The following is a 22,163-nucleotide window of genomic DNA, read 5'->3' on the forward strand; positions in this document are numbered from 1 at the left end:
GCAAACAAATGGGAATGCTGTGCTTTGAGCTATGGTTTGCAGACATTGATCTTCTTATGTTAGTTGATAAACCAACATATGTTAGTCATTGGATCCTCCTGAGATTTAGTAATATGAATCATTCCATTTTATATAAGTTGTATGCACTTTACAAAGAACTTTCACATTCATTTTTAATTGTATCTGGATATTTAATGGGTTTGTTCTGAGGATGATACTTTTTTATTTTAACTTTTAAGTTAAAATTAATAGATTAAGCCAGGCATGGTGGTTCACAACTTTAATCCCTGCACTTGGAAGGCTAAGGTAGGAGGATCACTATGAGTTTGAGGCTACCCTGAGACTATATAGGGAAAACCAAAAACCAAAAGAAAAAAAAATAATAATAGATTAAATTTTGCTTTTGTGTTTTTACTTTTATTATTGCAGGAACTAAGACATAGAGCAACATAATTTGACAAGTCTAAAGCCAGGAGCACAAAATCGTTATTTTCCCATTTATGTTTTATACCATTTCAGTAGAGGACATGTATTTCCTATCCCACTTTGTATTAGTAGCATCTTCTTTACCTTAAAGTTTTCAAAGCAAGTTAAATCCTGTTTAACACTATGGTTCATCTATAGATACTGAATTCATTCAGAGTAACTTTAGTAATGATTCTGGCCCTCAGAGAAGCAAGTAAGCCAAAGGTGCTTTCAAGAGTAGCTTCCTCTGGTCCAGAGCCGCTGTGAAAATGGATGGACTTCTGAAACTTAGCTTACAGTAAAAGGTGTGAATATGTTTAGTTTTCTTTTTCCCCTAAGGATCTTGCTATATTAAACATATTTATTCATCCTAATGCTTTAAATCTTTTGTTCCTAGAAATGAATATGGGATTTAATGGATACCTAAGAAAGAGCTTTCACTAGAAAAAAAAAAAAAAAGAAATGACTCACCATTTTAATATCTTTTTGATTTCTTTTTTAAAAATTTTTTAATTTTTTCATTTATTTGAGGACAGACAGAGAAAGAGGGAGGGAAGAAGGGAGGGAGAGAGAGAGAGAGAGAGAGTGAGTGAGAGAGAGAGAGAGAGAGAGAGAGAGAGAGAGAGAGAGAGAAAGAAAGAAAGAAAGAAAGAAAGAAAGAAAGAAAGAAAGAAAGGGTGTGCCAGGGCCTCCAGCCGCTGCAAACGAACTCCAGATGTGAGCGCCCCCTTGTGCATCAGGCTAACATGGGACATGGGGAATCGAGCCTCGAACGGGGGTCCTTAGGCTTCTCAGGCAAGTGCTTAACTGCTAAGCCATCTCTCCAGCCCAAAGGTTTATGTAGGAATCCTTTATACTTTAAGTGTTTTAATTATTTATTTGAGAGTGAGACAGAGAAAACATGGATTCTTTTTGATTTCTTTTTCAGAGTTGGTGGTGGTGGTGGTAGTTGTGTGATAGTGTCTCTTAGAATGTTTACATCCCAGGTAGATATGTAGAAATGAAGTTTTTGGCTTTTTTTTCTTTATGAGGTAGGGTTTTTCTCTAGCTCAGGCTGACCTGGAATTCACTATGTAGTCTCAGGGTGGCCTGTAACTCTGATCCTCCTACCTCTCCCTCCGAATGCTGAGATTAATGGCATGTGCCACCATGCCTGGCAAAAGATTGGCTTTTAAAACATTTGTATGGTTTTATGGTGTGTGTGCATGTTTATATGCGTAGGAACATAATGTGTGTGTGTGTGTATGTGTGTATTTTCAGCACTTGATATGTTTATTCTCTGCATTAAATGTCTCCCGGTGTTGAAGGGTAAAAAGTAAGAATACAGTTTTTCTGATTAGAGCCAACAACATACAGATGTGAGGGACTGTGGAAGTGGCTGGGGCTAGATTTTTGGTAGATAGTTACAGAAAATGTTAAAAGTAGCTTCCTGTATAGAACGTTGTCTAATAAATACTTAGATCTGTAGATGCTTCTTAGATTCCACAGTATATCACTTTTTCTTTTCTTTGAGACAGTGTCTTATACTGGACAGGCCCTATGCTTGCAATGTAGCCTAGGCTAAATTTGAACTCAACATTCTCTTGCCTCAGATTCCCAATTTCTGAGATTCCAAGTACATATCACATTTTCCATGACTGCATTCTTTTGAAAAAACTGACAATTGCTATTTTAAGAATATCCTGTCTCCTCAGTAATCTCTTCTCTTTATTTGGAACTGTATTGTTTGACAAAGCTTCCTAACCCTTCATCTTACCTCCTGAAAACCCAAGGGAGGTAAGTAGGTATTTTAACTAATTTCATTTAGAGGTAGAAACAACTGAGGAATTAAAAGATTTGAAGTTTTGTCATCTTGTTCAGTCAAACTTGCAAATCAAAGTCTTATTTTCCTATCTTACTCTGTTTCTCACTTTGTTTTCCCTCCTTAAATGTTTCTTTCTTTTTCATCTTTCTCTTCTTAAGGCACTGAGCTCTTCTCTTTTTCTATAATTAGATATAGTCATAAAATTTAGGAACTTAACCTGGCTTTATACTTAAGATTACTGGCTTTATACTTAAAATTATATTGGAAGTTGTTTCTTCAGGAAGGGGTAAGGCTTATTTGCCTAAGTGGCTTTAAATGCTTTATCTTCGTTTCAAATTTCAAATTAATGTACTGGCTATAAGGGGGGAATTAAGTGCCAAGCTGTTATATAAACAAAATGGTTATTAAAACACTGAAGCAAAATATATGTAAAAGAAACTAAGCTACAGTATTGCTCAGCCATGACCACTTAAAAAAAATCTCACCAGAGAGAAGCTCCTTCTTATGGAAATTTCCCCTATCAACAGACCATAATTTACCAGTCCCTGGTAGATGCCTAAAACCACAGATGGCACTGAACCCTAGATGTCCTGTGTTCTTTTGTTCTTTCGCATGCATATACAAATGTAATACATTTTTCAGTTTAATGAAGCATTCATTCTGTGGCCATGACTTTTGCAATTTGATGTGTGATAGCAAAACTGGTACCAATCTTTTTTGTTCTCCATAGTTTCAAACTCATTGTAGATAATAACCATAGCATATACTTTTTTCTTTCCTGTTAATGTCAAGAATTTTTACCTTTTCTTAGCATTTTATGATTTCTCTTGGTCATATCCAAAAATCTAGCATCAGTATTCAGTGGATATAGTCAGTAAAATGAGATTAACTTGAAAACAATTAGCAACGTCAAGAGACTCCATCTAATAACCACATTGGTTACTATGTAATTAGGGGTTAACATTTCCTCATGCTACTCAAATCAGCACATAGTTTATAAAATATAATATTATTTATTTAATTTCCCATTTAATATTTCTGGGCCATAGCTAACTATGTGTTACTTAAGCCAAGGAGAACAAAACAGCATAATCACTATGTATTGAGAGCTCATATGTGAACAGTAAGGATCCAATTGGGGTCTTTATTATTGCAAGAGTCCGTTATTCCTAAAGCTATCCTCAACCCCTTTCCAACCTGTTCTCTTTGTTGTTTGTGTTTGTTCATTCGTTCAGGCATTTCTATGCTCGCTCATCTAATAATGCTTGCCATTCCTGGGCCTGGCACTGGTCTACTTAGTGTGGATTGTGAATATCAATGAAGAAAACCACATTCTTCTTTTCAGAGCTGGAAATCTTGTGGGTACTGTGAGATAAATTTCTCTAAGAATATGATAATAAGACTGAGATTATATGCTGGTGTCACCTTGGGGCTCATAACAACTTCAGCCTTGACCTTTACAATACTTGATAACTTCCATATAAGTTGTGTGAATTAAAAGCTGAAAAGTGTTGAGAAAGTGGAGATTAATGTGCAATGGAGTCCTGGGGGTTATGCTGAGTACTTAAGATACATCTTTATGAGGATATATGTGAATTAGGGTGATTTCTAGACCTATAGAAAGCCCATTAGTATTGTGAGGACACTGAAGTTTTGAATAGTAAAATATTAATATGACTCAGGTGATTTTTCCATGTAGATGGTAAAAATGCTTCATCTTTTGTAGTGATGAACATCAGGCTGTTGTCACCAGTCATGTGGTTGCTTGCTGTCTTTAGAGGACTATTAGATATTCTTGGTGGAGAGTAGTGATTTCAAATATAAATGATTAGAGAAGGTACTGTAAATCAAAGGAAGATGGGATATTTAGTCCTGACCATGGCAGCATATGCCTGCCTACTTAATATATGCATATACCTTTTGTTGTCTTTAGTGTCCTCAAGGCCAAATAAAGATGTGTATATGTTCTCGAATGTTCTAGGTATTACAGAAATATTCACTGATGATTCCTCTGTGTTTCCCAGCATAGAGCAATCTGCAGCTTGATGAGCTCTTCCTGTAGCAGTTGATGGTCTTTTACAGGTGTTGCCAGCAATCTTAAGATCCAAAAGAGTGAGCAAAGTTGTGGGAACTGGTCCTGAGGAAAAGCTAGAGGTAGTAAGGGTGAAGTGTAGACTGAGTGGTTAACGTACTTAAAAGCAGACAGCCCTGAATGTTCAAAGGATGTGGCTTTGAAACCTTATTCTTCTACAAGTTAGCTATGTCACCAATTTAACCTAACCCTTTTCTGTTCCACTTGACCTTGTAGTAAAAGGTTCATTCACAAAGTTGACTAACCTCACAATGTTTTAGAAAGAACTAATAGAGATTATAAATATCAAGACATTCAAAGATACTTAATACACATAGTTAGTGTTGCTATGACTAATAATTAATTGGCCCCACATACCATAGTAAGCTACAATCACAGAATGGAATATTTTCTCAGCCTGGCATTTATTACAAGATGCCAGGACCTCATCTGGGAGGTGTAAAATGACTTAACAGGTGTTTGAATTCATTAGGCAATTATGCACAATTCTCCCTTTCCTCATAATATCAGGTTTCTCATAGAACAATATAATGGAGCTTAATTTGTATTCCCTTTACCATATTATTAGGATGACCTGCATTTGTTTCAGTTGTTAGAAAGAATGAGGTGCATGGGTTGATTTGAAATATGGGAGCAAATAAAATAAAAGTAGATGGAAGAAATATGATCCTAACTGTAAAATTTCTGCCATGTTTAGCAGTCATTATGGAAACTGATTGAAGAAAAAAAATGTCCTGATAACGCTGTTTGGTTTAGGGGCTAAATTAAAGTAGTGCATCTTATAAATTTAGTTATTTAAATTTTTATTTGATTTATTTATTTGAGAGAGAGAGAGGGAGAGGCAGAGAAGAGCAGGGAGAAGGAGAGAGAGAGAAAGAGGGAGAGAGGTGTACCAAGGCTTCCAGCTACTGCAAATGAACTCCTAAATGTATGTGCCACCTGTTCATCTGGTTTATGTGTGTTCTGGTGAATTAAACCTGGGCCATAGGCTTCACAGGTAAGTGCCTTAACCTCTGAGTTATCTCTTCAGGCCCCTATCTTCTCTCTTTCTCTTTTTATAAACAAAAACATACTTATTTATTGAGAGATAAAGAGGGAGGGAAAGAGAGAGAGAGAAAAACAGACAGGCAGAGAAGGAGAGAGGAAGATTGGTCATGCTAGGGCCTCTAGCCACTGCAGAAGAACTCCAGATGCATGTGCCACCTTGTGCACCTGGCTTTCATTGGTACTGAGGAATCAAATCTGTGTCCTTAGCCTTTATAGCAAGTGTCTTAAAAGCTAACATATCTCTCCAGCCCTGTTACCTTCTATTTATTTTTTTAATGTTTAAAATATTTTTTATGAGAGAGAGAATGATTTGACATTCCAGGGCTTCTAGCCACGGCAGTTGAACTCTGGATGCATGTGCCACCCTGTGTGCATGCGTGACCTTGAGCTTTGTCACCTTGTGCATCTGGCTTACGTGGGATCTGGGGAAACAAACCTGGGTCCTTAGGCTTCACAGGCAAGTGCCTTAACTGCTAAGCCATCTCTCCAGTCTGCTGTTATCTTCTCTTAATCAGAATTATATCACACTGTTAATATTTTTCATCCTTTGGCTTTATTGTTGCTTGACTTATTCTTGGCATGAGTTGTATGAAGTCTCTGGTCTTGACTATTGCACTGAAGGTGCCTAACAAGATATGACCAGGGGATAGGGTCATCAATAGATTGGATCAAGAACACAGTTAAATTTAGAGAGTAAGAAGATAGGGGTTCCAGTCAGACTTAACTGATTCCTTCCACATCCTTTTCCCTTTTCTTTAATCCAAACTAACTGGGTGTCAGTCATGCACCTGGCAGAAACTTCTTGCCTGTCTCTCAGCAGGGTTCTAAGGGCTGTGAGCCAGTCTAAAAATGATTGACAGGCCAGTCAGAAAGAGTTCACTAAACCACAACTGTTAAAGCACACAGAATTCCCACTAGACAAATGCCTTTTGGACTTAGTCCAATCATAATAATCTATTAAAACAAGTTGTCTAATCTTATGAGTTCACTTGAAAAGAGAAGTGGATGCAGGGTGAATTACAAAATGTTTGCACGTGTAAGTTCAGTTTATTTAATTTTAAATAATTAGGGCATGGCAATGATTAGTGTTAATTGGAGCTGCGGCAGGCTGAAAAAATTACCCAGTTACGTTTTGAAAATTCACGAGAGACTTATGTAGTAAATCTTATTTAACTTTAGGGTTTTTAATTGATAATATAAAAAAAATCAAAGTTGTACATCTTAATGGAGAAAATACCTAATTTTAACTCAAACTGAAATAATCAACATCTAGAACTTTAATGAGGCTTTTAAAAGACATGTTTAAAATGAAGATTAGTGGTGAGAATTTTAATGTCCCTGAAATAGGTATTTAATATATGCATAATCCTTTTCTAATTAATCTGAAGTAAGATCAAGCTTAAGAGTTGCATTGAAGTCTCATTCAAATGGAGGACAGAACAGCAACCAGTGTATAAGCTTCATAATTTTATGCTTCTAACATCTTCTTATGAAGTTGTCTTTGAACCTTCTTAGCATTAGTTTCCAAATTTGATTTTTGAAATTAGGATGTGATGAAACTTTTAATTTAAAATTTCACAATAGGAAAAGGGGGGGGGGAAGAACTGAGGGAAACAGTTACACAACGATTTCTTTCTTCAGCTCACTAGTTACCACAAATAGGCTCTACAGATTTCATGTCATCAGGTTGCTACTGACCAGAACCCATTTTTGGAAATGCTTTAAGAATGGAACCTGAACTAAACAAATTCCTAGTGTTTATATTTGTTCCCAAACAGCTGGCCCATTGCCACCTGGCAGCTCCAGCAGGAATCCCCATTTCTTTGGAACATGAACTATGAAACTGCTCTTGTCTATGGAAAATCAGTGTTGGATGATTAATTCTGGCTAATAAACGAAGACATTTAAGTAATGCGTAATGGATGGTACAAATATTTATGCTTTGGGAAATGTGATCCCACTTATAATAAATAATTTTCACATGGACTTACTATTTTAACCTTCAAAAAGTTCACCTGTAGGGTAGTAAGATGCATAGTCCTAAAAGATTATCTCCTATTAATTTTTTAAATTTATTTGCAAACAGAGAGAGAGAGAATATGAACACACCAGGTCCTCTAACCACTGCAAATGAACTCCAGATAAATGTTCCACTTCGTGCATCTGGCGTTATGTAGGTACTGGGGAATCAAACCTGGGTCATTAGGTTTTGCAGGCAAGCACCGTAACTGCTGACCCATCTCTCCAGCCCTGTCTTCTTCTGAGAAGTCAAATTTAGATTTTGTCTTTTCCTGTCTTACCTATCCCTAGACCTAGTTTTTTGTTTCAAAAGCTTTTCCTCAAACATCTTGCCTTAGGGTACCTCATACCTACAGATATCCTTTACTTTTTTTTTAATGAAGGAGACCAGATCAAAAAGACCAGATCGACAGACATAAAGACTTATTTTACTGAAGTAGATTTTAGTAACTTTAACTTTTTACCTTTTCTGATGTACTTGAAAATGTGGTATGGCCATTCATTGAGTTTGTTTTCTTTTGGTCATGGGGCCAGTGAAAATTATGATCTCAGATGAGCCGATGCCTGGTAAATTCCATAAGCCTTTCTCATTCAGCCTTGTGAGTTCCAATTCTGCCTGTGTCTGCTTGGAATGACCATTAATTTGATGCTGCAACATGCTACAGTGTTATGTGGCAATTTCTGAGTAGTTGAAATCATTGTGTATTGAATAAATGATAAAATGTATGCTTTCCTGGGTGACAATTTTCTTTCAAAACCTCTAGCTCTCTGCCTCAGTTGTCCAACCAAACAAACAAGAATTATTTTATAAATTGGTGGCACATTTTGGGAGTAAAGGGAAAGTTGGTATAAGTAATATCTAGATGAAAGTATTCACTTTTTACATATAAGAAACTATAAGGGACCATGTGCCCATTTGACATGGAATTTAATACTTCTATTTAACAAAAGACAAAAATATGAGCCAGAATATAAAACATAAAGCATTGAGGACCAGCACTTAAGGTACTTGCCTGCAAAGCCAAAGGATCCAAATTTGATTTCCCAGTACCCACATAAAGCCAGATGCACAAAGTACTGCACATGTCTAGAGTTTGTTTGTAGTGTCTAGAGTCCCTGGTGTGTGTGTGTGTGTGTGTGAGTGTCTCACTCTCATAAATAAATAAACAAAAAATTTAAAAAAAATCATTGAAGTTATGCTTGTGAACAAACTTTTATCAGGTAGGCAGACATATTAAGTTCTGTCTATATAAAATCTTCTTTTGCATATGGTATCTTTTGTATTTTTGTAGGAAAATGCCCACCCTCATTAAATAGCTGTCTATTATGATATCTTTGAGAGAAGCAGGCTGTATTGCAGCCTCCCCACTGAGTGAAGTCTCATTATAATTTGTCTTTATATTTCCAAAATGCTAGGCTCACATGCTTAACTCATTAATGAGGCTGGAACGCATCTCATAATGGCTGCATTTGTGGCACTTGAGCCATACAGAGTTAAAAGAATGTTGCCATTTACTCCACTGGCGCAGGAAATGCATTTACAATGCAGTTGCCCAGTTGAGCAGAGATAGAGAAAAGTTCCTTTTCCAAATTCAGTTAATTGTAAGCTCTTTGGATTTTATTTCTCTCCACCCCCTGTTCCATGTATTCTTAAAATGCAAGGCAAGAAGTTCAGAGAGAGTGAGGGTTCTTCTTCAGTTTAAAACAGTTTTGTTGTTGCTGTTTCTTATGTGACAAGGGGTCTTCTCTTCACATATTTTCTTTAGAAAGGCTGAATTGTTATTTGGCTAACCTGATTTGACCATAGCGCACTGCCTGGTGGGAAGTGTTAAACCTCTTATTTTAAGCTAAACAAGATTACTCTGGAGGCTGGCATTCAGAGCTCACTGTTAGTGTAATGGGTTAGGGGCTGTGGAATACCCGTGTGGTTCCACTAATTGAACTCTGGGTACTTCAGTTACAAATAGTTAGCTCTGGAAGGGGTTTGCCATGGGTACGCAAGAAATTGCTAAGTGCTTGGTTTCCCCATGTTAACTTAATGAGAAAGAATGGGTCACCATGCCAACGAAAACACCATAGCAATGGGGTTAGAAGCATCTTTCCCTTTATATTTGCTTCCCACTTAAGTGTTATAATATTGTCCAAATGCTGTAGAGTGTCAGAGCGAAACCAAGCAAAAAAGATTTAAAATTAATATGCCACATATACAATACATATAAATAGCAGTTGTATGGTAGTCTCATGTTTACTTCCCCAGTTTCGAAGACAGCTAAATTGTTAATGTATTTTGTTGTTGTTGTTTGTTTTTTTGAGGTAGGGTCTCACTCTAGCCTAAGCTGACCTAGAATTCACTATGGAGTCTCAGTGTGGCCTTGAACTCACAGCAATCCTCCTACCTCTGCCTCCCGAGTACTGGGATTAAAGGCGTGTGTCACCATGCCCAGCTTGTTAATGTATTATTTTTTAATCATTCATTTACCGTTAACTTTCAGATGCTAATGTCACAAGGCCCACTGATATAATTTCACTTGGTTTTGAAGATCTTTTACTTCAAATAATATTATATTTTAAAAATAGACTGTTTCTTGGAGCAGTTAGAAGCTTGCCAGAAATATCCAGAAGATAAAGCAGAGTCCCTATGTATGACACATTTAGTTTTCCATCATCACTATTTTGCATTAAGATAATGCCCGTATTGCATGTAATGAACCCATGCTGCTATATTATTAACTAGAGTCCATAGAGTATTCAGATTTGCTTAGTTTTTACCTAAAGTCCTATTTTTGTTTCAACATTCCACACAACACAGAACATTATATCGACTTGTCATCTGTACTTCTGACAGTTTTTGAACTTTGTTTTCGATGGTTTAGACAGTTTTGAAGATTCCTAGGTATATGTTTTATAGAATATATCTTCATTTGAAATATGCCTTGTTTTTTCATTATTATTTCTGTTGATCATTTTCATACATGCATACAGCATACTTTGATCATAGTCCCCTCCAATGACCTTCTCATGTCCCTCATCTCCATCTCCCTCCACTGAATCCCTTCATTCCAATTAGTCTGTCTTCCACTCTGAGGTAATTTTTTCTTTCTTCCCTCCTCTACCATCCATGGTAGAATGTTGATAAGCCCAATGAAGGCCTTGGTTTGTTGTTTGATTAGACAGAGTTTTGGGATTTGGAGAAGAAAAATGCAACTTAAGGGATATTTTTATCACAGCCCAACAAGGAGGTTTAGTGTTGGCCATGATCACCAGTAAGGTTTCTCAAATACAATGCTGTTCCTTTCTAATACCACCACACTTCCTGGATACTTTATTCTTTGGAGAGAAGTCATTACAGATGACACATAAGCAGTGAGACAGAAGACAGAATGAAAACAATGAGAATGAGAATGAAGACAGAAGATACATCCAAATCATTTATAATTCCTCTATAAAGAAGGATTAGTTATAAATATGTCATTATGGATGCTTTAATATTTTATACTTTGGATTAAATCAACCCTCACTATTAAACTTATTTTTATTCATGTTGTTCTAGATTGGCTCCTGTGTTTCTTTCATCATGGACATCTGCATTAGTATATGTGTGAGCACAGGTTGTTCTTGAACCATCTGTACATTCCCTGCCCAGCCCTAGACTCATCTTTATTTCTAAGAAGCTTCAGTTTTTGTTTTTCTATTGGAAATAGAATCAAAGACCTGGACTAAAAGTAATACTCATTTAAAGGCATAGAGCAAACAAAAGTTGTAATGAGATTTTAAGTAAAATTATAAAAATCTCCAGGGCTGGGGAGATGGTTCAGTTGTTAAAGGTGATTACCTGCAAAACCTGCTGGCTGGGGTTCAGTTCCCCAGTATTCACATAAAGAGCTAAATGCACAAAATGGTAAATGTGTCTGGAGTGCATTTACAGTGGCAGGAGGCTCTGGCATTCCCATTCTCATTCATGCATTCTATCATTCATTCATTCATTCATTGATTCATTCTCTGTTCCCCTGTTCTCTCTTCCTGCCTCCTCCTTGAAAACAAAAAACAAATAAAAGTCTCCACTTGGATTAAGTGAATCCATAAACCAATCATCTTAGCTTTCTTCTTTCCATATCTTTTTAATATTACAAATAAAATGGTCTGTTACCATCTACTATCAAAAAATATGAGTAAAGATTATGAAAATTTTCAAATAGGCTAATAGCTCTTACAGTAATTTAAGTAAGAGAAACAAATCCTATTGTACTTGGTACCTGTTATTATAAAATACTCCACATGGGTTTGTTTTGACATTTTGATTAAAAAAAATCATATTATGAGTTCTAGGGAGATGGCTCAGTAGCTAAAGGTGCTTGCTAGCAAAGCCTGCAGGCCCAAATTCAATTCTCAAGCCACCCACATAAGCTAAACACAAAAGGTGTGCAAGCTTCTGGTGTTTGTTTGCTGGCATGTGTACACACACACACACACACACAAATAAAAAAGTTAAATCATGGGCTGGAGGGATGACTTACAGGTCAAAGTGTTTGCTTGCAAAGCCAAAGGGCCCAGATTTGATTTCCCAGGACCCACGTTAGCCAGATGAACAAGGGGGCATATCCATCTGGAGTTTGCTTGCAGTGGCTGGAGGCCCTGGTTCATCCGTTCTCTCACTCTGTCAAATAAATAAATACATAAAAATAAAATATTTTTTAAAATGTTAAATCATATATCAACAACTCAGACATAGTAAATATGCTTTGACACATGAATTTTTGTATGACCATCTTCTTTTTTGAAAACAATTAAATAAATAAAATATATATTAAGTATTTTATTAAAACACAATGCAAACATTTTTATAGGCAATTTTTAAATGCATAACTGATTAAAATGCATAAATGTATGTATGCTTAGCTAGCAAAGTACAAATGGCTTCTGCTGGTTTATTAATTAAATGGGAAACACTATATTATAATTAGCATAAATGAGTGCTGAACACCTCAATAATTTTTATGCCCCAAATCTTTAAATTCTTTCTTCACAAAGGCTGAATAAGGCCATTCATTGATGCTCTTTATAACTTGTACAATAAAAACATTAATATTCTTTCATTTTATCTGTTACTTTGTATTTTGCAAAATTATTAATCTTGAATATAAAGTAATTATTAATAGCAGTACTCAGTTTTCCTTTTAAAGTGATACAGAACTTCTTTGAACATTGATTATAAAAAAAAAACATTGATCTATGAACTATGCTCTGGATGGAAGGAAGTAATATTTTTCTTGTTGTTTTGTTTTTTGAGGTAAGGTCTTACTCTAGCCCAGGCTGCTCTGGAATTCACTATGGAGCCATCTCAGGGTGGCCTCGAACTCACGACAATCCTCTTTCCTCTGCCTCCCAAGTGCTGGGATTAAAGTTGTATGTCACCACGCCTGGCAGAAGTAATTTTTGATTATACTTTTAGTCATATATTTTATCACATTCAGACAACTGAAGTTTTATATTCATGTTTTGGGGTAAATGTCCAATGTGAACTATTTGGAACAGGAGGGGAGTTAAAGAAATGCTAGATCATTGATGTTGGGAAAGCTATGACTTCAGTGATGACCAGTGAGATACAAAATAGATGGCGTAAGATTTTGTTTTGTCTGCATTGCCTGTCCTTTCAGTGTTATAGCTTTCAGATACTGATTTTTATCTACTTTTTTCTTACAACTGCTATCATTGCCAAGGGCCTAATTTGGAATTAAATGAGCCTTGTGCCTAAGTAATTTATTCTCATTAGTTTGCCAAAAGTGAGTCTCAGGATGGGTTTAATACTCCAAACCAGAATGTTTACATTTCCCTTCATTGAGACTGTCCTATTCCTTTCCAGTTTCACTCGTGTCCCAGAAATTCTGAGATTGGAATATAGTATTAAAGTAGCCATCACTGTGGATTGCAGTTTTCCTTGAGCCACAGAGGGGAGCTATGATAGATGAGCCAGCTGCATTTTGTTTCCCTCTTGTTTTCTTTTCGTTCTTTCTTTCTTTCTTTCTTTCTTGCTTGCTTGCTTGCTTGCTTGCTTGCTTGCTTGCTTTCCTCAAAGACATCCCTAGAATAAAACCCTGTATAGCAGAGCCCTGCAAAGGCATCAGCTCTAATTAATATGATGAGATATTCTCACTGGCTTCATTAGCGTCTTCATGTTTCAGGTGATATGTGCAGGTGATTGTGATGCTTTGAGATAAATTTTCACATTATTTGCTCATTAAGTTACAGCTATGATCTTTTCTTCTCTTACTGTCTCAAAAAAGAATAAACTATAAACCTTCTGTTCTTGCTTGATTTACATTTTATTGTACACACACACACACACACACACACACATAATTTTTGTTTTAGAATTTTTAGACTTTAGCCCAGGCTGACCAGAAATTCACTATGCAGTCTTAGGGTGGCCTCAAAACTTCTACCTTTGTCTCTAAGTGCTGGGGATTAAAGGTGTGCACCACCACACCCATCTGATTTTGCGTGTGTGTGTGTGTGTGTGTGTGTGTGTGTGTGGTATTCAGGAAAGTCTTTGTAAAATTTGAAAATTAAAAGTATCAAGACTAGGTAGGAGGGTACTTAATAGGTTGGTATTGTATATATGTAAGGATAATGATTGAGATGGGGAGGGGATATGATGGAGAATCAAATTTCAAAGGGGAAAGTGGGGGGGGCATTACCATGGGATATTTTTTATAATCATGGAAAATGTTAATAAAAAATGAGAGAGAAAAAATTGTATCAAGACTAGAGCTGATTTTTTTCTTATACTAAAGATGAACTTTAAAGAAGAATCAAGAACACATTTGAACTTATTAAATACTTGGGCTTTTGATAATCAGATCTGTGTCATTTTGTGAAAATAGATAACTTACCTTACGGCAGGAAGGTATACTGCCCACTAATTATCTGGCATGATGTATGTCAAAGTCGGATGCTTATGTAAGCATACAGTCATTTTTCACAATGAAGGTGTTACCGTTATACTGATATTATGATATACTTCTTTTGGAGAAAGAGATAGACTGTAAACAGGTAGATGGCCATGCTTCTGTGTTTGAGGGCCATTGAAGTTTTGGAACTAGTGTCTTTGAGTCATATGCAATATTTTTGCTTTGTGAGTCATTGGGAAATTGGAAGTGAGGATTTAGCATACTGTGATTTAAAATGTTGAGAAGGAGTTGGAGAGGTGGATTAGCATTTTAAGCACTTGCCTGCAAAGCCGAAAGACTTACCTTCTAGCTTTATTTTCCAGAGCCCACATAAGCAAACACACATGTGGTGCAAGCATGCTAGGTCACACTTGCATCAAGATGACAAGTGCATGTGCAGTTCCATTGCAGTGGCTTGAGGCCCTAGCGTGCCAATTCCCTCTCTCCCTCATAAAAAATTAAAAAATAAATAAAATGTAGAGATGAAGATGAGAGAAATATTTGATGGTCAAAGTTAGACATTCATTGATCTGAATGCTTACAAAGACCAGCTCTGTTCTCCCCTCCGGGGATTTAGAGATGTGTCAATTTGAGTAACTCAGACTAAACCTATGTGTTTTGATAATACTGAAATTTTGTATCTGAACTGATATGCGTTGTCTTTATTTAGTTGTCTTGTCAACTGAAAGGCTTTCCTTACAAAATCAGAGGCAGCACCACAAAATGCATATAGATGTTATTAGAACATTGTAAATATTTTAATGGGAAATGTACTCATATATTACAAAGGTTATAATGGTTCTAGTAAGTTATATATAACTAACATGTAAGATAACAATGTGTCCACGTCCACAACCAGAATGCAGATTTCTTGACATTACTTGAATATACTTAAGACAATTTTTAATATCTTTTTTTTTTTTTATTTGAGAGTGACAGACAGAGAGAGAAACAAGCAGAGAGAAAGAGAGAATGGACATGCCAGGGCTTCCAGCCACTGCAAACAAACTCTAGATGCATGCGCCCCCTTGTACATCTGGCTATTGTGGTCCTGGGGAATTGAGCCTCGGACCGGGGTCCTTAGGCTTCACAGGCAAGCGCTTAACTGCTAAGCCATTTCTCCAGCCCAAGACAATTTTAAAAAATATTTTTATTTATTTATTTATTTGACAGAGAAAGAGGGAGAGAGAGAGAGAGAAAGAGAGAGGGAAAGGGAGAGAATGGGCACGCCAGGGCCTCCAGCCACTGCAAATGAACTCCAGATACATGTGTTCCCTTGTGCATCTGGCTAACGTGGGTCCTGGGGAATCAAACCTGGGTCCTTTGGCTTTGCAGGCAAACACCTTAACCACTAAGCCATTCCTCCAGCCCATTTAATACATTTTTGAATCCAGCACATTACAAGTTTAGCCACATGAGATTGTCAAACCCTTTCATTTTAGCTCTATTTTATTTCTTCTGAGGAAATTTTGTCTTGGCATAATCCATTTTTACAACAGTACTATTCCCAGTAGCTCAGCTATGAAATAAGTACAGGTGTCTTTCAGAAGAATGGGAACATAAATTGTAGTGCACATACAACATGGAATTTTATTCAGGCATGAAGAAGAGTAAAATTGTGCCATTTACTAGAAAATGGATGCATTTGAAAACTATCATATTAAACAAAATAAGCCAGACTCAGAAAGACAAATTTGTTGGGAAGTTTTTTTTTTTTTTTTTTTTCACTGAGTGGTTTGTGTGTGTGTGTGTGTGTGTGTGTGTGTGTGCATGTTTTGCAACATAATTTATCACTACCCATCCTGGTATTTGCATTTTATTTGAGTTACTATATAGTATTTTTATGTTAATTATGCAGTTGATTATTATCTCTTTATATGTTAACTATCTCTTTATATGTAGTTTTTTTTTGTTTTAATTGCCCTATGGTTTCAGATCATGAATATAGAATATGATTCATTTCTATAATGCTCTGTTGAATTTTTTAGCAATTTCCTTCTCTTTTGGTGTTTGGATTTTGTGGACAAGGTAGGATTAGTGTCTTTGTATTTTTACCTAAAAGTTTTTATAGACTTCTCTGTAATGAATTCATATTACAAAAGTATAGATGATACAAACTATTAATTCTACTATAGACTTCCAAATTTCCCACCAAACCTCTACATATCACTTTTGGCAACTTTAGTGATACATTGAGTGAAGTAATTATGTTGTAGCTACTCAGTGGCAATTCTTTTTTTTTTTTTTTTCTTGTTTATTTTTATTTATTTATTTAATTTTGAAGTAGGGTCTCTCCCTACTCCAGGCTGACCTGGAATTCAATACGTGGTCTCAGGCTATCCTTGAACTCACAGTGATCCTCCTACCTCATCATCTTATGTGCTGGGATTAAAGGCATGTGCCACCAAGCCTGGCTCTTTTCTCATGCTATGTTTAAGTTTGTCACACTTGGGAGTGGGTTTTTGCTAATTTTTTTGAGTAGGTTTTTGCTAATTTTAACTTTGAAGTCTTTGCTGTTAACTTATTGGACTCCTCATGCTTTATCAATCTCAGATATTCCAGGGCTGGATAGGTTTACTCTACCAAGTAAACAGGAAAGAAATATGAAGACTGGAGATTTGTGAGGTATAGGCCAGCCTGGACAACATCAGAGAAATCCTTTATCAAAACATACACCAACAAATAAACAAACAAACAAATAATCAACAACAAGTTTTGTGATTACATGGCTTAATAATATGCTAGCTTGATTTAACCCATTGATCAGAACATAGAGGCTAATTTAGAAATTAAACAGTTTTAAGGCTATAAGTCACAGATCCGTGAATGTGAATCACAGGGAGATCTGGTTTTATTAGAAACACATCTTTTTATAGGTGACACAGTTTTACAAAATTCCACGAGGAAAAAAAAAAGTCACAGCTTCACATTTAGGCTGGTTGTTAAAAATGGCAGTTGATCGTGAGGCTTTAGGAATTCGATTGTTAGCATTTTAGCATTAACTCACCGATTCTGTACCCCCTCACCCTAATATTGCCATTGATGTCAGCCTTTTAATCCTCACCTTTGAGTCAGAACAAGTATATGGGAACCTCTTAGAGCAAAACTTCTAGTGTGAAGCATCAATAGCATATATTGGTCATAGTGATGTCATGGACTTTGCAGAGATCATGAGGTGGGAGTAGAGATACAAAGTTTCCAGTGTTTCTAGCATTTGGAGATGGGATGGAAGAGGTGGGGCCTGAAGACAGCACAGTATAACAGTTATGTGCAATACACAGTGTGTGTTTTAGTAGAATTGTACATGTTTAAGACATATTGTTCTTTGTGGCATGTTTTATACTCTTGGGGTCTCATGTGAGACTTCAGGCACAATTTAAAATCATTAGTCAATATGATAGTGACTGCCTGCCATATGATGTCACACTGGTGACTGGGCGATAGTACCCATTCTTTCACCTGCTCCCACCATCTCTCCTGGACTTAAATTGTGTGATGTCACTAGACTTTATTTTTTCACTAGGGCTGGGGATTGAGCCCAGAACCATGTGCATTTACATCCTACCGTTTAGATACATTCCTACCTTGACTTCTTGAGACATGTCCTCACTGTTTAGCTCAGGCTAGCCTCCAGCTTGTGATTCTCCTGCCTCTGCCTTCCAAGTGCTGGATTTCAGGCATGTGCCATCATTCCCAGCTGTGTTTTGCTCAAGTTGAAGGAGCTTGCTGAAACAACTCTTGTGAACATAGATGCCTTTTGGCCCTTCTCAGAATCTTCTTTCTCTTCAAATAAGTCAATCCATTATTAAAACTATTGTATTTTTAAAAATTGACCACATGGAACTGTCCAGATTTGCAAGGGGTAGTATAAGATGTTGAATGTCACTGGTGTCATGACAGCCCTGGGTCAGCCAATGAAAGTCTGGTTCATCCACTCTGCAAAATCACTCTACAGTGACATGGATACACGGATACTGGTGTTGATGTAGCTCAATGCCTTACTGCCTTAGATCTGAGGAGAACCCTGTCATTCCCTGTACTTTTTTGTTTTGTTTTCCTGAGATAGGATCTCACTCTAGCACAGACTGAACTGTACTCACTCTGTAGTCCCAGGCTGGCTTCGAACTTAGAGATCCTCCTACCTCTGCTTCCCAAGTGCTGGGGTTAAAGACGTGCATCACCATGCCTAGCTCCCTGTGATATGGCTGTTCTTCATGTTGTGTGTGAAATCTAAATTATAAAATGAAACAAAATGGTTGCAGTGTGACTACTGTCTCTCACACTGAGCTAAGTACTGTGACATTTCTCTCGTTTTGACTGATACCAATTCTCAAAGGGGGTGGGGGATGGATTGAATTCATTCTGTAGAGGACATTACATTGAAGGTTGGGTGATTGGCATTTTAGAAAGGAAAAAGAAAGAAGAAAGAAAAGACACTCACCTGGAGTTAAATGCATGCTAGGATTTGACAGTCAAGTTTTTTTTCTTTTTCTTTTGAGCTGATAATTTCCCTAAGCATATTTAAAAGGCTCTGGAGAGGAAATTTTGTATTTGAGACATAATGTTATGTTTTAAGTATCACAGTAGCACAGTGGCACTACTTACACAAGACCCTCATAATAGGAGGAAAATACTGATGATATCAAAATCAGAAAAGAGACTACTTGAGGGAGGGGTATAATGGAGAGCAGATTTCTGAAGGGATAATTAGGGGAGGGGAGAAAATTAACATGATTTATTGATTCATGGAAGTTGTCAATAAAAAAGTTTAAAAAATTCAAAAAATACATTTTTTCTCTGAATGTTAGGTGAAACATTTCAATGCTGTGTTGATGGTGGTGTTTTATTTTTCTCCCTTTCTTTTGGTTTCAGAGGAAGAACTTATCTCTTTTCCTCAGCATCAGCTTGCTAACTTTCTGGGGGACCTCCCTTTTGGGGGCCCGGTTATACTGGATGGGAAACAAACCACCAAGCTTTTCCAACTCAGACAATCCAGCAGCTGACTCGGACAGCCTCTTGGCTCGCACGCTCACCTTCTGCTATCTGCCCACCAAGAACCTCTGGCTATTGCTCTGCCCAGATACTCTCAGCTTTGACTGGTCAATGGATGCTGTGCCTCTGCTCAAAACCATCTGTGATTGGAGAAACCTACACACTGTGGCCTTCTATACTGGACTCCTCTTCCTTGCCTACTATGGTTTGAAGAGCCCAAGCACAGACAGAGAATACAATGGGAAAGCCGTCACAAATGGCAAACAGAATGCTAACGGCCATAGCTGCCATACAGATGTGGAGTACGGGAACTCCGAGATTAAGCCCAACTTTGCATCCAAAGTAGAAAATGGCATTAAAAACACAGTGTCACCAAGAACGCAGCTCCCTTCTACAGAGAACATTGTTGTTCTGTCCTTATCTTTGCTGATAATACCCTTTATTCCTGCTACGAACCTGTTTTTCTATGTCGGCTTTGTAATTGCCGAGCGAGTATTATATATTCCTAGCATGGGCTTCTGTCTCTTGATTACAGTGGGTGCCAGAGCCCTGTATGTCAAAGTCCAAAAACGCTTTCTCAAGACCTTGATTTTCTATGCTACAGCCACATTAATTGTTTTCTATGGACTGAAAACTGTGATCAGGAACAGAGACTGGCAGAATGAAGAAATGCTCTATAGGTCAGGGATAAAAGTGAACCCAGCAAAAGGTAATACTTTCCTTTCTGCTTTTGCCTGGATAGTTTATATTTGCAACCTTTTCATACCATTGTGTGTTGCTTTCAAACACAACATGACAGAAGAGATTCTTTTTTGCCTTACCTGTATCTTTCATTCTTTATTTATAGAGATGTGCTATAGGACCAATTTGTGTACACATCCAGCCTTCCATGCTTGGGATAGGGAAATATTTTTTCTGTGCCCCAGTGATGTTTATATTGAGGAATTAGAACTTGTAATATTTGAAGATACTGACTGTCGTAAAAGTTTAGAAAAATGCTTGGTGTCCATATTTTAAAACACCATTTTTTCATCTCTTTAATTATATGAAAGTCGGGTTATGTAATTTACATGTACTCTAGCTGTTTTTTTTTTTTTTTCTAACAGTCAGTGTCTGAGGAAGGTGAGGCTGCCTCTGAATCTTAAGATTGTGGCATAGATATCAGTGTGAGCTGTGCAGTAGTTAGGAAAGGGTTTCTGAGCCATTAGCACCTTCTTAAGAGTTATAAAGTCACTTAGGGAAGTAAACTTTATATTATAATAGAAGACTGATTATACCTTTCCTCATTGCTTTTGGTGTAGAAATTCATTTTAGCAAATCTCAAAATCAATAACCATAGCAGAGGATTTTTTTTTTTTTTTTTTAAAGCAACGGTGATCTGCCTGCCAGAAGCTGTTATTCAGGTTTAATCAATGTAGATGGTGATGGAAACAAGAAAAAATTTGAATAAAAATAAGTAAACATTTCACATATACATATCATAGTACACAGTGACAAATTGCCTTGTTCTTCATAAGTCATTTTTACTTATACTTTAAATTCTGTCTACTTATATAACATTCAAACTAGTTTTTTTTTCTACCTTTTGCAATATAATTATGCATCACGACTCAAATATCAAAGAAACTCATCCAAGTACACTAAAATAGTGTACTGATATATACTAGGACAAATGTGCAACATCCAGGATACCCAAAAGTGACTTTAGGGGCTACAGAGATAGCTCAGTGGCTTAAGACCCTTTCCCAAAAGTGACTTCAGCATCCTTGTCTGATTAGCACAGATTAAGCCAAGAGTTTAGTGAGCACCTATACATTTCTTTAAGCCAGGGAATTATTTTTATTTTAACTCTGTGGACTGCAGAGAGTTTTAATGAGAATTGAAGAGGTTGAGATAGTACATGGAGGGACTGATGAAATGGATGTGGGATGGTGGTGGGCAGGGGTATACCATGGCTTTGTGGCTTCTCTAAATGATGAATAATGTTTGTACCCAAGTCTGGCTGTAAAAGTGTTATGGTTTTTGCAGAAGCCATCTCAGCTATCTTTTCTGCCCTGGTTGCTATGAGAATATAGAACAAGTCTATGTTACCAATCTCCTTTCTTGGTGTTTAAAACCAAAACAAAGCTGAGGATTTAAACACAATTTCCCAGCCTAGTATTTACATCACAGTGCTGCAGTGTTGTTCTGAGGATTTTGAAAATTGTTTTGCTAAGTTGCCAAGCTCCTGTAACAAAGGGCTCAGATATGGACTTTGGTAAGAGACACTGCCTGCTTTCATGTAACATTCGAAGTATGTGCAGCTCAAGGCTGATAAGAAGGTGCCCTGGGCTTTCAGGGTCCTTATTCCTTCTTGTTTGTTTACCTGCCATCTCCATGGAGTCACATCGTCCATGGGGTCCAACATGGCTCATTATCACATGAGCACCTCGGGTGACGGGAATGTGGGTGTGCCCATTTTCTCCCTGACATATCACAGAGATGGCATGCACCATGTTTGCTCAGAGACCATGGCTTTCCCTAATAATAGCAAAGGCTGAGAAATATTATCTATAGAAGTAAAATATTCAGCCATATTTTATTACTATGAAAGTTTTGGAAGGCAAATGCTCAATGGAGTTTAGATAGCAGTCTTCTCCTAAGCAAAATAAAGCATTTTCAGTGGTATTTTTTCATTGTTAGCTATTGTATTTGCTGATGGTTATGACTATGAACACAGCATTTCAGTGAACTGATAAAAATGTTTGATCATTTATTCATCCATACACTTTAACTAAACATCTGTTGAGAACTTACT

General features: G+C 36.9%; 1 protein-coding gene across 1 annotated transcript in view; it reads left to right on the top strand.

The window, feature by feature from the left end:
* Tmtc2 (transmembrane O-mannosyltransferase targeting cadherins 2) overlaps positions 1 to 22,163 on the top strand; it is a 439,320-nt gene that overhangs the window by 205,753 nt on the left and 211,404 nt on the right. Inside the window, exon 3 of the mRNA XM_004650152.2 lies at positions 19,247 to 20,075. Within this exon, the coding sequence (XP_004650209.2) occupies positions 19,247 to 20,075 (829 nt within the window). The remainder of the gene's footprint in view (positions 1 to 19,246; positions 20,076 to 22,163) is intronic.

Source organism: Jaculus jaculus, chromosome 6 (genome assembly GCF_020740685.1).
Source record: "Jaculus jaculus isolate mJacJac1 chromosome 6, mJacJac1.mat.Y.cur, whole genome shotgun sequence".
Taxonomy (NCBI): domain Eukaryota; kingdom Metazoa; phylum Chordata; class Mammalia; order Rodentia; family Dipodidae; genus Jaculus; species Jaculus jaculus.